We start from the raw sequence: 21,453 nt of genomic DNA, 5'->3' as shown, positions 1-21,453 counted from the left end.
AAAGAGAAAAAATGAGAGTGACGTCGGTTCTCTTCAGTTTGGTCTTTGAATTCAGTATTCAAATCATTTCCCTCGCAGAAAACCACCAAAAACCTTCTGAAAGCAGTGAAGCTTTTACACAATCAAATGAGAACTCAAAGGTACAAGAATTCTCTTAACCATCAGCTCCCGCAACTCTTGCGCCTACTCGTGCGACATGTCTCAACCCAACAACAAAACCTCTCCTCAAAACTGGTTATCTTCTACGACCCCTCAGCGCAACTGTCTTACATGGAACTATCTCAGAAATTCTACGAAGCTATGAAAGCCTGTGCATCCCTCAAGTCCACACCCATTGCCCAAAAACTCCATGCCAAGCTCATATCAACCGGCCTGGATTCCTCCATTTTTCTCCAGAACCATCTCTTGCACTTGTACTCTAATTGCAATTTGATCAATGACGCTTGCCGGGTTTTTACCAATATTGAGCATCGTAATGTTTTTAGTTGGAATACGATGATTAGTGGGTTGGTTGGGTCGGGTCGGATGAGTGAAGCAGAGAAGATGTTCGAGGAAATGCCTGAAAGAGACCCTGTTTCTTGGACTTCGATGATGTCGGGCTATTTCCATAATGGGCAACCGGAAAATACTGTAAATATGTTTTCTTGGATGATACGGGATGGTAACTGTGTTGATGACCCATTTTCCTTTACTTGTGCAATGAAGGCTTGTGGTAGTCTCGGCTACATCAAGTTGGCTCTTCAATTGCACGGTCTTGTGGAGAAATTTGATTTTGGAAGCAGCATGTATATGGCTATTCAGAATTCGATAATGGATATGTATATTAAGTCTGGAAATGTGAGTCATGCAGAGAGGGTGTTTCTAAGAATCCCTGACCCGAGCTTGTTTTGTTGGAACAGTATGATTTATGGTTATTCTAAACTGTATGGTGTAGAAAGCGCTCTTGATTTGTTCAACCAAATGCCTGAACGTGATTACGTGTCTTGGAACACGATGATTTCAATCTTCTCTCAACATGGCTTTGGGGTTCAGAGCCTTAGTATGTTTGTTGAGATGTGGAATCAAGGTATTAGACCGAATTCCATGACATATGCCACTGTCCTAAGCGCGTGCACTAGTATATATGATCTGGAATGGGGTGTCCATTTGCATAGTCGGATTGTTCGCATGGAACCAGCTGTTGATGTTTCTGTGGGTGGTGGTCTGGTTGACATGTATGCAAAATGTGGATGCTTAGAATCTGCTAGGCGGGTATTTGAGAGCTTAATGGAACAAAATGCAGTCTCGTGGACTTCTTTAATCAATGGATATGCACAGTTTGGGCTTGAAGCAGAAGCTTTGATACTGTTTAATCAGATGAGGGAGGCTCCTGTTGCCTTGGATGACTTTACTCTTGCAACGGTTCTTGGGATTTGTTCTGGTCAGAAGTATGTTTCTATTGGGGAGCAGCTGCATGGATATACAATCAAGAGTGGAATGGATTACTCTGTTGCTGTAGGGAACGCCGTTGTTACAATGTATGCTAAGTGTGGAAATGCTCAGAAAGCAAACCATGCATTTGAATTAATGCCAATTAGAGATATAATATCATGGACAGCGATGATCACCACATTCTCTCAGATTGGTGATATTGAAAAAGCTCATAAATATTTTGATAAAATGCCAGAGCGGAATATCATAACGTGGAATTCAATGTTAAGCACATATACTCAACATGGCTTTTGGGAAGAAGGTCTCAAGTTGTATACCGTAATGCAAAGGCAAGGGGTTAAGCCTGATTGGATCACTTTTGCTACTTCAATTAGTGCCTGTGCTGATTTAGCAATATTAAAACTTGGTATCCAAATTGTAACTCAAGCTGAAAAATTAGGGTTTTGTTCTAATGTTTCAGTTGCAAATAGTGTTGTTACTATGTATTCCAGATGCGGACGAATTGAAGAAGCACAAAAAGTTTTTGACATGATATATGAGAAAGATTTGATCTCGTGGAATGCGATTATGGCAGGATATGCTCAAAATGGTCAAGGTAGGAAAGTAATAGACATTTTTGAGAATATGTTGAAGATGAAATGCTCACCTGATCATATAAGCTACGTATCTGTTCTATCGGGTTGTAGCCATTCAGGGCTCGTACCAGAAGGAAAACATTACTTTTATTCCATGACTAAAGATTTTGGCATCTCTCCTACATCTGAGCATTTTGCTTGTATGGTGGATCTGCTTGGTCGGGCTGGATTACTGGAGGAGGCCAAGAATTTGATTAATGGGATGCCTTTTAAGCCAAATGTTGCTATTTGGGGGGCTCTGCTAGGTGCTTGTCGGACTCATCGCGACTCAAAATTAGCAGAATTTGCAGTGAGGAACTTGCTTGAATTAGAGGTGGAGGACTCTGGTAGTTACATCCTTCTAGCAAATACGTATTTAGATTCTGGGAAATTAGAAGGTGTTGCAGATGTGAGAAAACTGATGAGAGAGAAAGGAATCCATAAGATTCCGGGCTGTAGCTGGATAGAGGTTAAAAACAGGGTACATGTGTTCACTGTAGATGACACTAATCACCCGCAAATGAAGGACGTTTACAGAATGTTGGAGGAAATCATGAAGAAGATAGAAGATACAGGAAGCTACATTAATGCATGTAGCTCTCTTCGTTGTCAGGGTTACCACAGTGAGAGGCTTGCTGTGGCTTTTGGCTTGATTAGCTTGCCTAATTGGATGCCTATCCAAGTAATGAAGAATCTTCGAGTTTGCAATGATTGTCACTTGGTAATAAAGCTGATTTCTCGTGTTACCTCAAGGGAACTTATAGTGCGAGATGGATACCGATTTCATCATTTCAAGAATGGATTTTGCTCTTGTGGAGATTACTGGTAATCTGAAGGTACGGAATTTGTATCTAATTATCTATTACTTTTATGGATATAGATTTCTTTTTTATTTATTTATTTTAAATTTTACTAAAAAAATATTTATATAGTAAAATCAGTTAATTCTGAGTTGGATATATTGTTTTTGTAGTCTTGGTACTTATGAAACTCCATCCAGTTTAAAGTAATGGAAATTGAGAAACTAAATTTGCTAGTATGAAAATGCTGAGATGAAGCTACCTCTTTTTTTTTTTTTTTTTTTTCTAAAAATGGTAGGCCGGGGAGACCAATTGTGGCTATCTTACATGGCGTGACCATAGTAGCGCCTACCTACTGGGAGTCGCATAGGAGGGGTCTATAAGAGCACCTACTTACAGGAGCACGAGCAATCCTCTTTCTGCACTTTCTACACCTTGTTTCTTTTTCATGTTCCCCCGCTTAGAAGCTGGATTGAAATAAATTGCAATAATTAATTTACTCCTGATATCTGGAGTAAACTAGAAAGGCCCTTTTGCTTGGTAAATTTTACATAAGTATTTTTTATTGGTTTGAGCAACGTGTTGGCGGTTACTCATAAGTAGATGCCCCATAATAGATCTTGCCTCTTAAATTCCGTATGTTGGTTAGAATAGAGTAATTTTTACAATTTCACTTATTTTAGTAAGGTGCTTAGGCTTAAGAGTTGGTTTGGTAAGTTAAAAGTAGAACATTCTTCCTGATTTTTACATCTGCTTGCTTTTCTCTCTGTTTTTTATTTTATTTTAATTTGATTTAGGGAAATTAGGGAAGAAGCAACCCATAGGCTCTCTAGCCCTCAAGCTCTGCTCTCCATACTCTTCTTGGTTTTCATGACGGTGTTTGTGAAAGAAATTTCTGTCCAGGTGGGAAGAACACAGCTCTGAAGGATGTAAGTTAACCCTAAAAGAAGTAGTTCTTCTTTTTGTTTGATTTCTTTGTAACATATTTGGTTTATGCATCTTATTTTCCTTTTTCAAGATTGAGGTGCAGCATAAGAAAGCCCTAGAAGAGGATCCTGAGTTTATGATTAAATGAAAAGGAAAGCTCTCCATCCTCTTAGCACTAGATCATGAAGAGGGAAAGGTATCATGATCCTTTGTTTTTACATGCAGTTAAAAGAAGCACACTTAGATGGCTCCTGAGAGCACGTAAGGAAAAAAATTGCTTATTAATCAAGTGGCTGATCTTAAAACAGTTGCCAATTGGAATTTATCAAGAAAGTTAAATTTTTTTATTAGAATATGGTAATATGATTGTTCCTGAAGAACATTAAATTAAGGGTAAATTACACTTTATCCCCCCAAACTACTACCCAGTTGCAATTACATCTCCAAACGTTAACTCATTGCAACTCGCCCCTACGAACTACCATTTTGTTCCGAGTTGGTCCTTGGGTCGATTTGGGGTGTTGACTTTGGATGGAATCCGTCAACACGTGCAAGTCACGGGACACAGAGCCCTATGAATTGATAGAAATGTCCCGGTTTGAGAGTGGAAATTTTATAGATGCTTGTGACCGTCACAAATGTTTAAATTTTATGTTGCTTGCCGAAATTATCACCATTTATCAGATGGGAAATTACTAAAACACTATGCATTATTGTTTAGGGTTTTAAAATCAAGATTTTTTTAGCACTGTTAATGAAAGGCCAAGTGAATTGACCAAAAGGACCTCGTCGATTCAGATAAAAGTACGCATGTAGCCTTAAATTTGTCTTGATGGACTAAAATGCCCGTGAATCTGCACCAAAAATTACAAAAAAGCTAGTTTCTTTTCGTTTGGACTAAACCACTTCAACTGACACCTTCGTTGAACCACTGTCTTCATCCTTCCCTGGTCTGAAACTCTTAGTCATGTCTTGAAGTTCCACCAACATTCCAAAGGCTGAATGTGGGGTTGGTAGCAATGAAAACTTGGTTCTTAATTGGATGTAGACCAATCATCAGGGTAGATGCATGTTTTTTAAAAGGGCCTTTCAAAGGTCAATTGATGAGTGCTGTTGGGAAAGATGTGAATGACAATATGTACCCAATTCCGAAGCTGAAACTTAGGACTCGTGGTCTTAGGTTTTTGGGGATGCTTATGGCAGAACTTGGTCCAGGTCTACCACATAGGGGGAAATTTATTTCAGAAGGGCAGAAGGTAATTAAGTTTACTTGGGTTGATTTACCCTATGTTTAATGCATAATATAATACAAAACTTACTTTGTATGTGTTGTCTATGTAGGGGCTGATACCCAGTTTTAGTGACATCATACCTATGGTGGACAACTGAATTTGTGTAAGACATTTATTTGCAACTTTAGTGATGGTCATAGAGGGAAGGCCTTGAAGGACAACCTATGGCCAATGACTTCAGCATACATAGATGCGGAGTTCAATGTGGAGATGGAAGAGTTGAAGCGATCGAGTGAGTCTGCATATAACTATCTTTCGAAGATAGATCCTTCATTGTGGACACGATCTTGGTTCAATGATTACATCAAGAGTGATCTCTTGGTGAACATGTCTCAGAGTTTCAATGCATACATCCTAGAGGCTGTCTCAGAGTTTCAATGCATGCATCCTAGAGGCTGTCTCAGAGCTCAGGACATCATTACAATGATTGAGATCATTAGGAGAGAGCTGATGAGGAGATATCAGCTGAAAAGAGATGGGTTCAAAAAATGATGGCGACACATGCCAGCAATAGCTAAAAAGTTGGATAAGGCTAGGTTAGCATCATGTGAATGTGTCAACCTATGCTATGCTGTGGATGGTTTATTTGAGGTTGAGAGTAAGCGGCAACTGTATGTGGTGAACCCAAGGCAAAGAACGTAAAATGGGACTTAATAGGCATCCCATGTGCCCATGCAATATCCATTATACTCTTTGACGGGGGTAAGCCCGAATACTACATGCATGAATTTACAGTATCGATGCATACAATAGATGCTACAGTCCCATTATTTATCCAGTCCCTAGTGAGGACCAATGGCCAAGAACTACTGAAGATTCCCCAGTACCTCCTAGAGCTCGAGCGCAGCCTGGTAGGCCAAAGAAGTTGAAGAAAAGACAAGTTGACGAGCCCAAAAACCCTAATCGGATAAGAAAGGATGGTGTAGTGATGATATGTTCTTATTGCCCCAAGTTTGGGCACAACAAATGGACATGTACCAAAAAGAAGGGATCCACATCATCATCACAAAATGGAAGCTGATGTCCATTTTTTGGCACAATTTTTTGTACACAACTACTAACGTTTTGTATGTTGATGACAGGTTGTATCTAGGGCTACACCAACTGAACATGTGACACAACCTTTAATGTCCCATGTCATTGCCTAGACATGCAGTATGATTGTGCTTGATTAAGGCGTAGTTGAGAAAGCAGGAACTGCCTTGTGCTAAGGCAGTTCCTCTGTGTCCAAAGAGCAAACATTTTGGTGCTAAATATAGTAACTTACATATGTCATAGCACAGGAATCTCAGTCAAAGTAGCTTGAAATCAGAAAAGGTAAATATTTACAAAGCACTGGATCAGTGGCTGCCACTTTCCTCGACAGAAGAATGTTGAACATGCTGGCTTCTGCCACGGCCCTGCACGGAGCTGGTAGCAAAACTGTGTTTCCAGGAGTAAGTTGGAGAAACTGTTGAACCATGATGCCCCCTCCCTTGATGAGTTGGAGGAGACACGAATTGTATTCTCTGCTGCTGCACATTATCTGTTCCGTATCTTACACCATTTCTAGACAGCCAAAAATTGTCGTTCATCGACTGAGCTCCTCCATGAGGCCTGAGCTGTTCATTTATGTTACAACTTGAGCTAACTAGACTGCTGTAACACTTTCCAGCATCCCAACTTGACACTGAACTCTTCTGTTGGGCAAAAGAAGAGCTAGGTAATATGACTCTTTCTCTGCTCTCAATATGTTTGCTTGTATTGGAAGTGTCATTCACTTTTCCTCTACCAGCCCATCCAATACCAGCACCTTTATGTATCACCTCAGAAGATGAATCTGTACCAAATCTCCTGTGATAGCCTTCATGCATCATATTAGGGGAGGAGTTGAAGCAGAATCAGGGCTACTATCTGTTTCTATTATATCTCCATCGGTAATACTCTGCATACATAATATTGCGGTTTTATTGACTACAGTGAATGGTTTGTCATTTTCTTTTTCATGGTAGAAATCAACAGCAAGATATATTAATAATTTATGATTTTAACTTTTTGATCTGAAGAAGAACAAGAGGGGAAAGGATCAATAAACCATCATTGGCAGGTAACTATAACAAATGCCAACTGCTATGTCTTTCAGCAGCTATCACAAATAGAATTAGATGCAAGACATTGTTCAAGTTGAAGTAGAGAACACCCCCATGAAGCGAAGCTTCACTAGTTGAAATTTTTCCTTGAGGGTAAAAAAAAATAAAAAATAAATTGAAGTACCTTAATTGGAAAGATAACACCATCAAGTAGGCGGGGAATATGCACAACATCATCACGCATATCAAAAGACACACATCTGCAACATCAATAGAAGTGATATTAGAGGATACATAAAAAAAGAAAACAAGTCTGGAAAAATGTGCTTTAAATGTTGTTTCCTTACAGGACACAGTTCTCTTCAATGTTGTTATGGACTTTATTGTAAACTATTTCAGTATCCTCATTAGGAAGATGAATAAAACCGGAAATTCCATCACTGATAGGTAGAAAAGAAAACAAGAAGTTAACAATATATTTGTCAACAAGAATATTAATAAATTTGATGTTAAAGAAAGAAAATGTAACCTAGCACAAGAATCCACCCACCTGATACTGGTATCAATCTCAACCACTTTGTTTTGATTTGGGGAAAGTGACAAAATCTGGAATGCCAATTTGTGTGTGCTACTCACATATAACTGATCGACATTGTTTCTGTTCCTCAGTGCTTCATCCCCCTATAAAATAAAGTTAGAAAAACGCTTCAAATCTCTATAGAACATAAAGTTATAAAAATAAGGCTAAAGTGTAATACCTGTAGATCCCTCTCTAATTCTTTAGTTTCAGACAGAAGGCGTTCTTCCTCTATAAATGGGAGCTTGAGGATTCCCTTAATCAGAAACAGAAATGTGTAAAGTTGCAGGTCTTTTTTAAGACATTGAACAAAAAAAGGGATTTACAAAATTATAAGCAAATGAAAAAATATTTCTTAGAAATATAAGCAGACCTGCCCCAACAAACGTTTTCCATCAAAGTCGATATCAAAATCTAAGCATAAAAGAAAGAGCGGAGTCAGTTTTTATATCAAATCCATTGGTTTTAAGAAACTCTACAAATCAGACTTTACCAGTAGGATAAAAATCAATAATCTTGGACTCTGCATCTGTCATCAAAGCCTGGTAAGCTTTAGGAAGCACATGAGCACTACATAGGAGCACATATTCATTTAATTTATCGATTTATGATAAATTCAGCACAAACATAGAAGAAGAAGAAGAAGAAGAAGAAGAGAGAACAGGAAAGTATGTTACCTCTTTGGGGGTAGTACAGCCAATAGTTGATCAAATGGTTTTAATGGGGAACCCTTTTGAAACTCTACACGGACCTGAGCAAGTCCCTTAAAATCTGACGCAAATGGTGAATAGTAGTATGGGTAAAACCTGTAGTAAATTGTATTACATTATTAAGAGGCATTGTAATTGGGGAACTTCATTTTATAGAATTGTCTTACCATGACCATGATGGGACTCCTGAAAAATAATATAGAAGAACCCACAATAGTCCTTCAGTGTACTTCTTTACCTTCAAGAAATCAAGCAACAGGGGTTAAATCTTTTATGAGCACAATTTAAACTCCTCTTACCTCCAAAAAAAAAAAAAAAAAAAAAAAAAAAATGGGTCCAAGCATTGAACTAAAATTTGAGGAGTTTTAGTGAAACAACAATTAAATCAATATTCAGCTACACTTATATCAGTAATACACAATCAATTTAGAATGAAATAGGGGATGTTATAAAAGAAACTACAAGAAAAAGTTTGTAGTAACACAAGCTCACTATTTCTTTTCTTTGGTTTTCAATATCCCTCCAGGTTTCTGCAAAAAATTTCTCTTTGTAGTATCTTTCTTTCCAGCCAGCAGCCCCCAATCTCACCTGTGTATGGGATTAACATAAACCATCAGACATTTCTAAGAACAGACATGCATATGAGTCTTCTAAAGAGAAACCTAGGAACAAGAAAAATCTTAAAGGAAGTGATTCATACTTTGTCCGACGGCAAACGATCATTCTTAAATAGGTCAGAGTTATGATTAGATTCCCACTTTGCTCTAAACTCTTTTCTATTTTTTTTAACAATCTGCAACACCTAGAAAGAAAGTAAGAAACTAATGAAGACCAATAAGTAAACTATAATACAGAACCAAAATTATTTAATTTTTCTGGGCATATAAACATATGGGACATCTACTTATAAAGAAGATATATATATATATATATACATGATTGAGAGAAAAATATAAGAAACTACAAGTATTATCTGAACAAGTCCTAGTTTCTCTTAAGAAACTACCATTATTCAATTCAAAAGCAGAGAAACAAGTATAACCAATTCCTTAAGTAATACACATGCAGCTCTATATTCAGAACTATGGAGTTTTTTTTTTTTTTTTCTTCCTATTTTGAAAATGATGACTTACTTCAGAAAAATCGATACTTTCTGCTGAATCTCTGGAAGTTGGAGCTTTCTCACTGGATGATGAATGAGAATTGTTCCTTGTACCAATCTGATCCATATTACCACTTTCATTTTCATCTTCATCTTGCTAGAAAGGCATTAGATTTTGCATTAGTTCCATTAGTTTTGGAGTAGAATGCATGATACCATGGTGCTGATTGAAATTTAATTCAAAAAAAAAAAAAAAAATGACTCACATTATCTGAATATTTGCGAAGGTTTCTAAGTGTACGCTCCCGAATTTCTGATCTTTTCTTGAAAATTTTATCTTCGTATGAGCCAACCAAAAGAATGAACTTCTCCACTCTGGATAGGTTTATATATCCCTTCCGTTTATCTTGAACAAGCTTTTGTTCATAGAAATGGGAAAAGATTTAAGGTTAACAGTTGCAAACAGTATATGAAAGAAGCTACAAGATGAGAGTTATATGCTACCCTGCTCATGTCAAGTAGATAGCCACCAAGGTTCTTGAACTCTTTCTTGTAAACACTCATCAATAAATCAATAGCACCCTATATTATAAGAAGGAATATTGCAAATAATCTCACTATTAATCCAAAATCTGTCTATACTTTAATATAAAACAGAATCACAAAACCAAATAAAGGCACATGTATACATCCATATTTTACTTCTTTTATATAATACTTTCCTTTATGCATTGCATCAATGAGTAATGACATAAATAATATAATTAACTTTCATATCACAATTATCAATTTGAAATATGTTTTTCAAAAAATTGATCTTTTCTATTCCTAGCATGACAATTGTCCAAGAACACACACACACAGAGCTTTGTTAAGATATTAAAGAAAGAATAAACAAGTAAATGAAAGAGTGATAAAGACCTCACGAACTTCTAATGAAGGCATGCGGGGTAGGAAATCATTGCCCAGAAAAAAGCTCAAGAAAATGAAGTCATCAACTATCCGCTCAAGATCAATCTTCACATTGGATGGAGGTTCAGAAATTTTCATGTCAAGCTCCAAATATTCCCGCAGAATCCATACATGTACAAACTGCAAACAGAACAGAAATAAAAATGTATCAAATATGAAAGCTTTCAGCTAAAGTCACGGATGGTAAGGTGAATCATGACACCTCACAAGGCTTTATAAACCATGCCCTTTCCTCCTCTGAGCTTTCTTGGATTGATGGAGGCTCCTATAATATTCCAGATAGGAAGAAGTGAAGATTAAGAAAACATGTTGCAATAGTTGCAAATTACTGGCCAAAAATGCTCATATAGTTGAGAAGGCCGCAAATTGTAAAATCTCAATCTTGTAATCCATACCACATATATATCATGACGGGATAAAATATCTGAATTTACAATAACTAGTCAAATTTACCTCTCTCAAAATGGAAAAATGAACTTCATGTGTTGCTAAAGCAAGCATTATCAGATCAGCGTCCTGCATGCAATATCATATGATAAAAATACCATGAATATCATAATATGCATTTCTCAATGACAATACAAACAACAGAAGCCAGCAGAGTTGTCATACCATACCATAGACGCAGTGCTTTGTATTTGGATTATATCCAGTACTAACATTTCTCTGTTGGCGAATAAAAGACATTATCTTATGTTCGCCCTCACCATGAACATTGGCATCAGAAACAATAACCTATTTAAATGATCAAATAAAGAATCACAGGGTAAGAAGCTAGCTAGCATACATTATATGATGGTTTTAACAAAGTTAATTCTCAAAAGGCAGACAGATATAGACCAAACCTTGATGTCCCTCCAGCCTGGATCAGTGTTTATACGTGAAATAACATAGCTTCTGAGGGCCTTCGACAATTTGTACATAAATTCTGTGCCTGGAGTGATTATATTGTGATCTGAAACTTCAGATTCTTGTCTCCCATGATGAAGAAAAACCGGTTTTCCTTCTATTTCAAACTGTGCTTTTAGCCTCTCAAAATCGGCTTCCTATATGGTAGACAACAGGAAGATAAAAGAAAACAATCATCTATCAAGCAGGAAGCAAAAATCTATTATATAGGAATTCTTAAAGTTAGACATTCCAGAAATACTATTACTCATTATGGGATGAGAATGGTAATAAAGAGGAGGAAGTGGAGCAAATTAAGGAAGTGGGAGTGATAAAAAGTTGTTGGGGACTAATCAAGTGCAGTTTGATGAGACTAAAGCTAGAAGAGTTAGACAGCTTGTTCATTGTTCTATTTCTTCTGAGAAGGCTGGTTTGATAGAGAAGGAAGTTACAGTTGATGAAATCAAGAATACCTTGTTCTCCATGAAAGATAACAAAGAACTGGGTCCTGATGGGTTTCCCTCTAACTTCTTCAAAGCTTCTTGGTCAATTGTTGGTGATGAGGTAGTGGCTGTCAAGGGTTTTTTTGATGCTGGTAGGCTGTTAAAGGAAGTAAATTCTACTATTTTGAATTGGTGCCAAAGAAAGTTAATCCATCTGCTATGGGAGACTTCAGACCAATAGCATGTTGCATTGTTTTGTATAAATGCATTACAAAGATCTTAGCTAACAGATTGCTGCCTTGTTTAGGTGATTTGATTAGTATGAATCAGTCTGCTTTTATCCCTGCTAGAAGTATTTCTGAAAATGTTCTTTTGGCTCAAGAACTTGTCAGAAATTATCATAAGGATAAAGGTAATCCGAGATGCACATTGAAGGTGGATCTTAAGAAGGCTTAGGATTCAGTAAATTGGAAGTTTATTATACACTGCCTTCTCTGTTTTGGTTTCTCTATATTGTTCACTAATTGGATAAAGGAGTGTATTACCACCCCTAAGTTCTCAATTTGCATTAATGGGACTTTGGCTGGATACTTTGAAGGGAAGAAAGGGTTGAGACGAAATTAAGGAGATCCTCTTTCCCCATACCTTTTTGTTTTAGCAATGGAAGTTTTTGCTAGAATCATGATTGAGCACACTGGTGTTAATTCTGGTTTTAAATTCCATCCTAAATGCTCTCGATTGAAGCTAACCCACTTTTGCTTTGCTGATGATCTTCTTATTTTCTCTGAAGCAAGCCTAGCTTCTATTTTTGTTATACGTTCAGCGTTGCAGGAATTTGAAGTTTTTTTCAGGTTTAAGAGCAAATCCTTCTAAAAGTTCTATATTTTGTTCTGGAATTTCAGATAGAGTAAAGTCTCTCATTATGGATGAGTTGAAGATGAATGAAGGTAACTTTCCTGTTAGATATCTGGGTGTTCCTCTTATCTCCTCTAGGCTCTCCTCTGCAGATTGTACTAATCTGATGGATAGAATCACTAGTCGTATTGACTCTTGGACTTCTAAAAATTTGTCATATGCAGGGAGACTGCAGCTTATATCTTCTGTGTTGTATACTCTGCAGGTGTATTGGATAGGTACGTTCATTCTCCCTAAGAGGATCATTAAAACTATTGAGCAGAAATTCAATAGATTTTTGTGGAATGGGAAGGATGGAGGGGCGGCAAAAGCAAAAGTATCATGGGCAGATGTATGCTTTCCTAAGAAAGAAGGTGGTCTAGGGCCGAAAAGATTAGAGATTTGGAATAAAACATATATGCTGAGGTACGGATGGAGTATTTTTGCTTGGTTAGGCTCCATTTGGGTGGCTTGGGTTAAAGAAAATCTGCTAAAAGCTAGGGAAAAGTTTTTGGTGTGTTGGAGTGCCTCAAAATAGTTCTTGGGGCTGGAGGAAAATTCTCAAGGTGAGAGATATTGCTAAAAGTCTTATTAAATTTGAGGTTGGAGATGGGGAAAACATATACATGTGGGTGGATCATTGGCATTCTGTTGGAAGTTTATTTGAGAAGTATGGCCAAAGGATTGTTTATGAAGCCCAAACTAGAATATTGGAGGAAAAATTGTCCTCTGTTTTGATAAGTGGTGAGTGGGTCTGGAAACCTGCAAGATCAGAGGCTATGGTGGAAATACAAGCTGGAATTATGGAGGTTAAGAGGAGAAGTTGTGACAGGCCTATTTGGGCTGGCTCCAAGAAGGGTGTCTTTGTGAGCTCAGACACTTGGGGATTTTCTTAGAGAGTAGAAGGAAGTGGTTGTTTGGTGGAAGTTGGTGTGGTTCCCGTATGCTATTCCAAAGAAGGCTTTTATTCTTTGGCTTACTATGAAGAACAAACTCACAACTGGAGAAAGGATGATTAAGTGGGGATACATTGTTAAGGTATGGCTTGAATCTAGTAGGGGGGAGCTTCTGGAACTTTCTAAGAAGAAAGAGTCTTCTTGATGTTGGTGGAACATTCCGGAACCTTCTAGGCAACACAATGGTTTTCCTAAATAAAGGAATGATGCCTTTGTGTTTGCGTACCACAGAGAAGTGTCAACAATTGAGAGATAAGTGCTAAAGATTGAGAGCACCGGTGGAGAGGGAAAAAAAGAGAGAGAGAGAGTACCATACATAGAAAAGAAAGGTTTTTTCTTTTATTCTCGATTGAGGAGAGTGAGGTTGGGTGTATTGGGGCTTTGGGTTTTGAGTGGTTTTCTCACCCTGTAATTCTCTTGTACTCCATTTTGATAGTGGATTTCTCTCCGGATTGTTTCCGGCGTGGATGTAAGTTTGTTAAGCTGAACCACTTAAATCTATGTATCGTGTGTGATTGCTTATATTTGTTATTCCGTGTTCTTCTTATTTTTCGCATCTCACAGGTCTTGGGAAATAGCATTTAATTTCCCAACAACTAGTTTCCGAGGTTTTGGTTTGAGTGGGAGCGATGGCAAAAGAAGAAGGTAAAGCAATCGGGATCGAAAAATTCGATGGCATAAATTTTGCGTATCGGAAGATGCAAATTGAAGATATCATTTATGAGAAGGAACTTCATCAAACTTTTTTGAGAGAACAACCTGATGACATGTATGATAGCAAGTGGGCTCTGCTTGATTGTAAGGCCCTGGCAGTTATTAGGCTATCATTGTCAAAATTAGTCGCACACAACGTTGTAAAGGGGAAGACTACAGCAAGTCTAATGGCAGCTTTGTCCAGCATGTATGAGAAGCCATCGGCTAACAACAAGGTGCACCTGATGAAAAAGTTGTTCAACCTAAAGATGGCGGAAGGGGCTTCGGTGACACATCATCTCAATGAATTCAACACTATCATAAATCAATTGTCCTCGGTGGGAATTGATTTTGATGATGAAATTCGAGCGTTGATCGTCTTGGCGTCTTTGCCAAATAGCTGGGAAGCCGTGCCGATGCCGTGAGTAACTCTGCAAGAAAGAGTAAACTGCGCTATGAAGATGTCAGAGATTTGGTTCTTGGTGAGGAGATCCGTAAGAAAGATGCTGGTGAAATCTCTGGTTCTGGTGCAGCCCTAAACCTTGAAGCAAGGGGTAAAGGTCAAGAGAGAAACTTTGTGACGGGCAGATCTAAATCCAAGAAGGGTAGGAGCAAATCCAGGTTTGGACAACAACCTGAGTGTTGGAATTGTGGCAAGACAGGTCACTTCAAGAAGAATTGTAGAGAGCTAAAGAAGAAGACTGACGACGATTCAGCCAATGTCGTGGTAATAGAGAAGCAGTGCATGATGTCCTACTTCTATATGTTGACAGTCCTCTTGATTCTTGGGTTTTGGACTCAGGAGCTTCTTTTCATACCACACCGATTCGTGAAGTTCTCAAAAATTATGTGGCTGGAGATTTTGGGAAGGTGTATTTGGCGGACGGAACGACGCTGGATGTTGTGGGCCTAGGTGATGTTCGCATTAGAGTCCACAGTGACTCGGTATGGAAGCTGCAAAAGGTCAGGCATATCTCGGAGTTGAAAAAGAACCTGATTTCAGTGGGATAGCTGGATGATGAAGGGCATTCAATTCATTTCCACGGTGGCAAGTGGAAGGTCAGCAAGGGAGCTATGATTTTGGCTCGTGGTCATAAGACATGTACTCCTTATACGACGACGAACAGCAGGGATATAATTGCTGTTGCAGATACGGGTGTTGACTCAAAAATATGGCTCCTAAGGCTTGGACACATGAGCGAGGGATGAAGGTACTTCTGTTAAAGGGGAAACTACCGGAGTTAAATTCAGTTGAGTCTGATTTGTGTGAAGGTTGCACCTTAGGGAAACCGAAGAATGTGAGTTTCACAAAAGTTGGCAAAGCACCTAAGCTGGAAAACTGAAGCTGGTACACACGGATTTGTGGGGTCTCGCACCAATGGCATCTCTTGGAGGCTCGAGGTATTACATCACGTTTGTTGATGACTCAAGTAGGAAGGTATGGGTTTATTTCTTGAAAAGTAAATCTGATGTATTTGATACTTTCAAGAAATGAAAGGCCATGGTTGAGACTGAAACGGGCTTGAAGCTCAAGTGTTTGAGGTCAGACAATGGAAGAGAATGCGAAGATGGGGGGTTCAAGCTGTTCTGTGCAGTGAATGGGATTAGAATAGAGAAAACTATCCCTGGAACACCGCAGCAGAATGGCGTGGCTGAGCGCATGAACATGACTCTCAATGAGCGTGCTAGGAGTATGAGATTGCATGCTGGGTTGCCAAAGACTTTTTGGGCTGATGCAATGAGCACTGCTGCATACTTGATAAATAGGGGGTCTTTCGTTCCCTTAAGCCATAGACTACCAGAAGAAGTTTGGAGTGGAAAAGAGGTAAATCTTTCACATTTGAAAGTTTTTGTTGTGCTTCGTATTTTCATATTGATTCTGATGCTCGGAGTAAGCTAGATCTTAAATCTAGAAAGTGTTTCTTCATTGGATATGGAGATGAGGCCTTTGGTTATCGGTTTTGGGATGACAAAAACCGAAAGATCATTAGAAGTTGGAATGTGATTTTTAATGAATGTGTTGTGTACAAGGATGGGTCAAATGCAGAACCTGGTGTTACAGAGCAGGAACCAAAGGAGTCTAAGTGTGTAAACTTAGACAGTAGTTTTGAAGACGAAGTCCAGAACAATGATCAACAAGATGAAGAGAGTGAAGACTCACATGTTGAACGGGGAACACCTACAACGACTATCTGAAGGTCTACTAGAATCAACAGACCTCCATAGCGTTATTCACCCTCCCTGTTTCATATTCTGTTGATGGATGGCAGTGAGCTAGAGACATTTGTTGAAGCCTTGAAGGTTGAAGATTCAATCAAGTGGGAGTTAGCCATAAAAGATGAGATGGACTCATTATTGACTAACTAGACCTGGGAGTTGACAGAGTTGCCAACAGGTAAAAAGGCTTTGCACAACAAATTGGTGTTTAGAATAAAGGGTGAACATGATGGTAGCAAGTGCTACAAGGCAAGATTGGTAGTCAAGGGATTCCAGCAGAAAGAAGGAATTGACTACATAGATATATTCTCTCCGGTGGTAAAGATGACAACTATCAGAATTGTGCTAAGCATTGTGGCGGCGGAAGACTTACATCTGAGCAGTTAGATGTGAAGACGGCGTTCCTTCATGGTGAGTTGGAGGAAGACATTTACATGCAGCAGCCATAGGGATTCGCAGTGCAAGGGAAGGAGAGTTTAGTGTGCAAACTGAGAAAAAGCTTGTATAGCCTGAAACAAGCTCCGAGACAATGATACAAGAAGTTTGACAGCTTCAAGTGTAGTACTGGGTTTACGAGGTGCAATGCAGATCATTGCTGTTATGTTAAGAGTTTTAAAAACTCTGATATCATTCTACTCTTGTACGTAGATGATATGCTCATTGCAGGGGCTAGTATGGAAGAAATCAACAAGTTGAAGAACCAACTGTCAAAGCAGTTTGCAATGAAGGATTTGTGTGCTGCTAAACAAATCCTTGGGATGAAAACCATCCGGGACAGGGCCAATAGAACACCGAAGATTTCACAGACAGAATATGTGAAGAAGATTCTCAGCAGATTTAACATGGATGGAGCTAAGTCAGTAAGCACACCCTTGGGGAGTCATTTCAGACTAACCAAGGATCAATTACCGAAGACGGATCAAGAGAAAGCATACATGAGCAAGGTACCTTACGCCTCAACTATCAGAAGTCTGATGTATGCAATGGTCTGTACTAGACCGGATATTGCACATTCAGTGGGAGTTGTGAGCAGGTACATGAGTAATCCAGGGAAGCAACATTGGGAGGCAGTCAAGTGGATTTTGCGATATCTGAGAGGAACTTCAGATATGTCCCTTTGCTTCACAGGTGCAGATTTGAAGCTGCAGGGCTATGTGGATGCTGATCTAGCGGGTGATGTTGATAGCAAGAAAAGTACTACAAGGTTTGTATATACTCTAGGAGGTACTGCTGTGTGTTAGACCTCAAGGTTGTAGAAGATTGTAGCCCTTTCCACTACAGAGGCTGAGTATGTGGCTGTGATAGAAGCTAGAAAGGAAATGGTTTGTTTACAGGTTTTTTTGGATGAGTTGGGTAAGAAGAATGAGAAGGACGTTCTACATAGTGACAGTTAGAGTGCCATTTTTCTTGCGAAGAACCCGGCTTCAAGAACGAAGCACATATAGTTGAGGTACCATTTCATTCGATCTCTCCTCAAAAGTGAACAATTGATACTTGAGAAGATTCGTGGAACTGAGAATCCAGCAGACATGCTGACAAAAGGTGTGACTATTGAGAAACTAAAGCTGTGCTCAGCTTCAGTTGGTCTTCAAGCTTGAAGATAGGTGGAGGAGACATCCAGAGGAGATTGCGACTTGATGGGATTCAAGTCAAGTGGGAGATTGTTGAGGTATGCCTTGAATCTAGTCGGCAGAATCTTCTGGAACTTTCTAAGAAGAAAGAGTCTTCTTGATGTTGGCAGAACATTCCGGAACCTTCTAGAAAAGAAAGGTTGAGAGCACCGGTGGAGAGGGAAAAAGAGAGAGAGAGAGCACCATACATAGAAAAGAAAGGTTTTCTCTTTTATTCTCGGTTGAGGAGAGTGAGGTTGGGTGTATTGGAGCTTTGGGTTTTGAGTGATTTTCTCACCCTATAATTCTCTTGTACTCCATTTTGATAGTGGATTTCTCTCCGGATTGTCTCCGACAGTGGAGATAGGCTTGCTAAGCTGAACCACTTAAATCTGTGTGTCGTGTGTGATTGCTTATATATATTTGTTATTCCGTGTTCTTCTTATTTTTCGCATCTCACGGGTCTTGGGAAATAAGATTTAATTTCCTAACAACAAGGGTGATATACAATGTCTGTTCTGTAGGAATGGTATTGAGAGCAAAGATCACCTCTACTATGAATGTAGTTTCTGCTCTCGTATATGGAGAGCTTGCATTTCTCGATGCAATGAAGTTGATCCTCCTATGATGTGGGAGGATGTTTTGAGGATTGGGTGCAAAAAATGGACGAAGAAGTCCCCGCGTGATGTGTTGTGCCGGATTGTATTAGGCTCCACTATATATAACATATGGAGAAGCAGAAATGAGATCAAACATGATGGCCATTCTAAAACAGAGGAACAGATTTTTAAAACTATTGTTTGGAAAGTTCGTTCAAGAATCTTGGGCAAAATTTCAGAGAAGTTGGAAAAAGATTCTCGTGTCAAAGCTGGAATCTACCAGTTGATATGTTGATGTAATTGAGCAGGGAAGAAACTTTTGTTGTTGTTCTTGACTTGTGATAGATGAGTTTTTGCTTTTGTGTAGGTTCTGTCTTTAGAGGCTTATGGTTTTGCAGTAGATGGTTTGGACCTGTGTTTTTGTTGTAGTGTTTTGTAAAGGTTTTATTGTCTTTACTCTTGAGTTTTTTCTAGTTGCTGGTTCTGCGATCCTAGAAGGTGTTATGTATTCTTGTTTAGTACATGAAATTCTTATTCATTCAAAATATATATATATATATATATATATAACGTAGATGGAGTTGCTCCATGGGCCAAAATGCAACAACAACGATCTGGACGTTTTAGGAATATTAAGAGGGTGAGTTTTCTCATCTTTAGTCTGTCTGAATATATATATATATATATCAGACAGACTAAAGATGAGAAAACTCACCCTCTTAATATTCCTAAAACGTCCAGATCGTTGTTGTTGCATTTTGGCCCATGGAGCAACTCCATCTACGTTTCAGGAAAATTTGATCAGTACGTGAAGTTAAAGGCAATCAAGCATACAGCAGCAAATATATATATATATATATTTATTTATTTTTTTCTTTTTTGCATTTGTGAACAATTCACCGCTACATGTAGCGAGTACTGTTTATGCATCCATCTTATTAATATACTATTTATCTCTTTACATTTCTTTTTTTCCCAAAATTTTCGCCTACTATTTCTCTTCCACATCTCTCTTTTTCCAAAATTTTCTTCTACTAATTCTTTATCCACATCTTCTTTTTTTTTTTTCAAAAGTTGAAAAATAAGATTTTTACAAAAAATACAATCCTTATTAAAAAAATAAAAAAATAAAATTTAAATGATATAGATAAAAAAAAAAAGATAATCAAATGAATGATATTTTTTAAAACTCATTCTCTAAATTAAATAAAATAGATTTTAATTAGCCATTTTGCATAAAAATATGTATAAACTATTGTGGATGCGTTTATATGTTGAAGGAACATGCATGTTGAAGTTGAAGGACCGCAGTCTCACCTATTGCCATATAAAGTAACTTCCGTGGTCTTACGATACTGAAAAGGTTGTCAATGTATTCAAAGATATTATTGAATACTTCTTCGAAGGTTTTTGGAGGGCAAGGCTGATGAACAAAATAAGACAATAAAAAACAAATTATGAGTTAATTTACTAGAAAGAACAAAAATTAAAATTCAAAAAAAAGGTGCTTATAAATATTACAATAATAATTATGATTAAAATATTCTAGACTAGCTGAACTACTTTTGATATATATATATATAAAATAAAAAAAAGGCCAAAAAAGAACGAACTTGATCATCGGGCTGGTAGCATATGTGGATAATCGTATTCATATCGAGGTAGAGATTATCAAACTCGATGCCATTAGGGTTTGGCAAGGAGGTGTTGATGCACTCTCCTTCATCATCTTCAGTAGCTTTAACCGCAACGTTCGGATACTTGTTCGTCAACCACCGATAGAACGACGGCACACCCATCTCAGTTCTCTCTCTCTCTCTCTCTCGGATTAGAGTATATGGTTCTATATTTCTCATTCTATTTTGCGTCAAACTGTAGCAGAGAGAGCGACTGAGCATCTCCAGCAAATGTGTAACACTTAACAAAAGTGCAATTATCTACTCTTGCTTTTTCTGTACGGACTTCAACAAAAATGCAATTCTCTGCTTGAACTTCTTCTATACAGATTCTTACTTTTTATTCTCTTCTCTACTCTTTTTTTTTTTTTTTTTTTTTTTTTTTCATTATATTCTTACCAACATTCACCTTTCACCTGCATTTCATGAAAGAAATCAATGCTTTGTCCGAAGCTCCATCCTGCATATAACCATTGAAAATTTATTACTCTTTGAGTACATATCAAACAACACCCCAAATGAACATCCGATCCAAAACCCAAATCCAATTCATTCTTCACAATGAAGCTCCCTGCCATAATCCCATCACCCACTATCACCGCCACAAAGAGGCAGGAGACTCGAAACACCACCATAGTCCGTCACCGCCGGGCCACGCCAACTCCCCCCTCCGGCGGAGAAATTCGGAGAGCTCTTCGGAGCTAGGAGCTGCCACTTCTAGGCAAAGCACCCAGATTAAAATTAAGGTACTTTCTTAACTTTCTCAATCTAAATGCTTTGGTTCGTGTTTGTACATAATGGGTAATGAATAATTTTGGATTATGGGGTTTGAGTTCTTAAGGTGTGATTGTTGGGAATTTGTGTGCTCAGCTCTTGGAGGTATGGGAAGTGGTGTGGCCGAATTTCGTATAGTGGCCATGAAGGCTGAATCACGCGCACACTCTAAATCCTCAAAAGACCTGGTGTCACACCACAACCGAGAG

General features: G+C 38.3%; 2 protein-coding genes across 5 annotated transcripts; one reads left to right on the top strand and one right to left on the bottom strand.

Annotated features, from left to right (window-relative positions):
* Positions 1 to 101: 101 nt before the first annotated feature.
* On the top strand, positions 102 to 6,938 carry LOC132163321 (pentatricopeptide repeat-containing protein At2g13600-like). Of its 4 annotated transcripts, none has more exons than XM_059573569.1 (4): positions 102 to 2,881; positions 3,643 to 3,774; positions 3,864 to 3,968; positions 5,114 to 6,938. In XM_059573569.1, the coding sequence occupies exon 1, from the start codon at positions 127 to 129 to the stop codon at positions 2,872 to 2,874; it is 2,748 nt and encodes a 915-aa protein (XP_059429552.1). In that variant the 5' UTR covers positions 102 to 126; the 3' UTR covers positions 2,875 to 2,881; positions 3,643 to 3,774; positions 3,864 to 3,968; positions 5,114 to 6,938. The 4 variants fall into 4 exon arrangements, with proteins under 4 accessions (XP_059429552.1, XP_059429550.1, XP_059429551.1 ...); XM_059573567.1 differs by having other exon boundaries at positions 3,864 to 5,028; XM_059573568.1 differs by having other exon boundaries at positions 3,652 to 3,774; positions 3,864 to 6,938.
* LOC132163907 (5'-3' exoribonuclease 3-like) lies at positions 6,906 to 20,593 on the bottom strand. The gene is made up of 22 exons (XM_059574283.1): positions 20,408 to 20,593; positions 20,112 to 20,217; positions 19,510 to 19,574; positions 11,340 to 11,540; positions 11,107 to 11,229; positions 10,948 to 11,010; positions 10,697 to 10,759; positions 10,444 to 10,614; positions 10,027 to 10,104; positions 9,789 to 9,938; positions 9,554 to 9,679; positions 9,121 to 9,222; positions 8,913 to 9,008; positions 8,588 to 8,658; positions 8,388 to 8,516; positions 8,204 to 8,280; positions 8,084 to 8,124; positions 7,892 to 7,966; positions 7,684 to 7,814; positions 7,481 to 7,573; positions 7,318 to 7,393; positions 6,906 to 6,988 (listed from the first exon to the last, which is right to left on the bottom strand). The coding sequence occupies exons 1-22, from the start codon at positions 20,591 to 20,593 to the stop codon at positions 6,917 to 6,919; spliced, it is 2,295 nt and encodes a 764-aa protein (XP_059430266.1). The 3' UTR covers positions 6,906 to 6,916.
* Between the last annotated feature and the right edge of the window lie 860 nt (positions 20,594 to 21,453).

Source organism: Corylus avellana, chromosome ca10 (assembly GCF_901000735.1).
Source record: "Corylus avellana chromosome ca10, CavTom2PMs-1.0".
Classification (NCBI taxonomy): domain Eukaryota; kingdom Viridiplantae; phylum Streptophyta; class Magnoliopsida; order Fagales; family Betulaceae; genus Corylus; species Corylus avellana.
The sequence above is the reverse complement of the archived record's forward strand: the minus strand, read 5'-3'. Positions and strand labels throughout refer to the sequence as shown.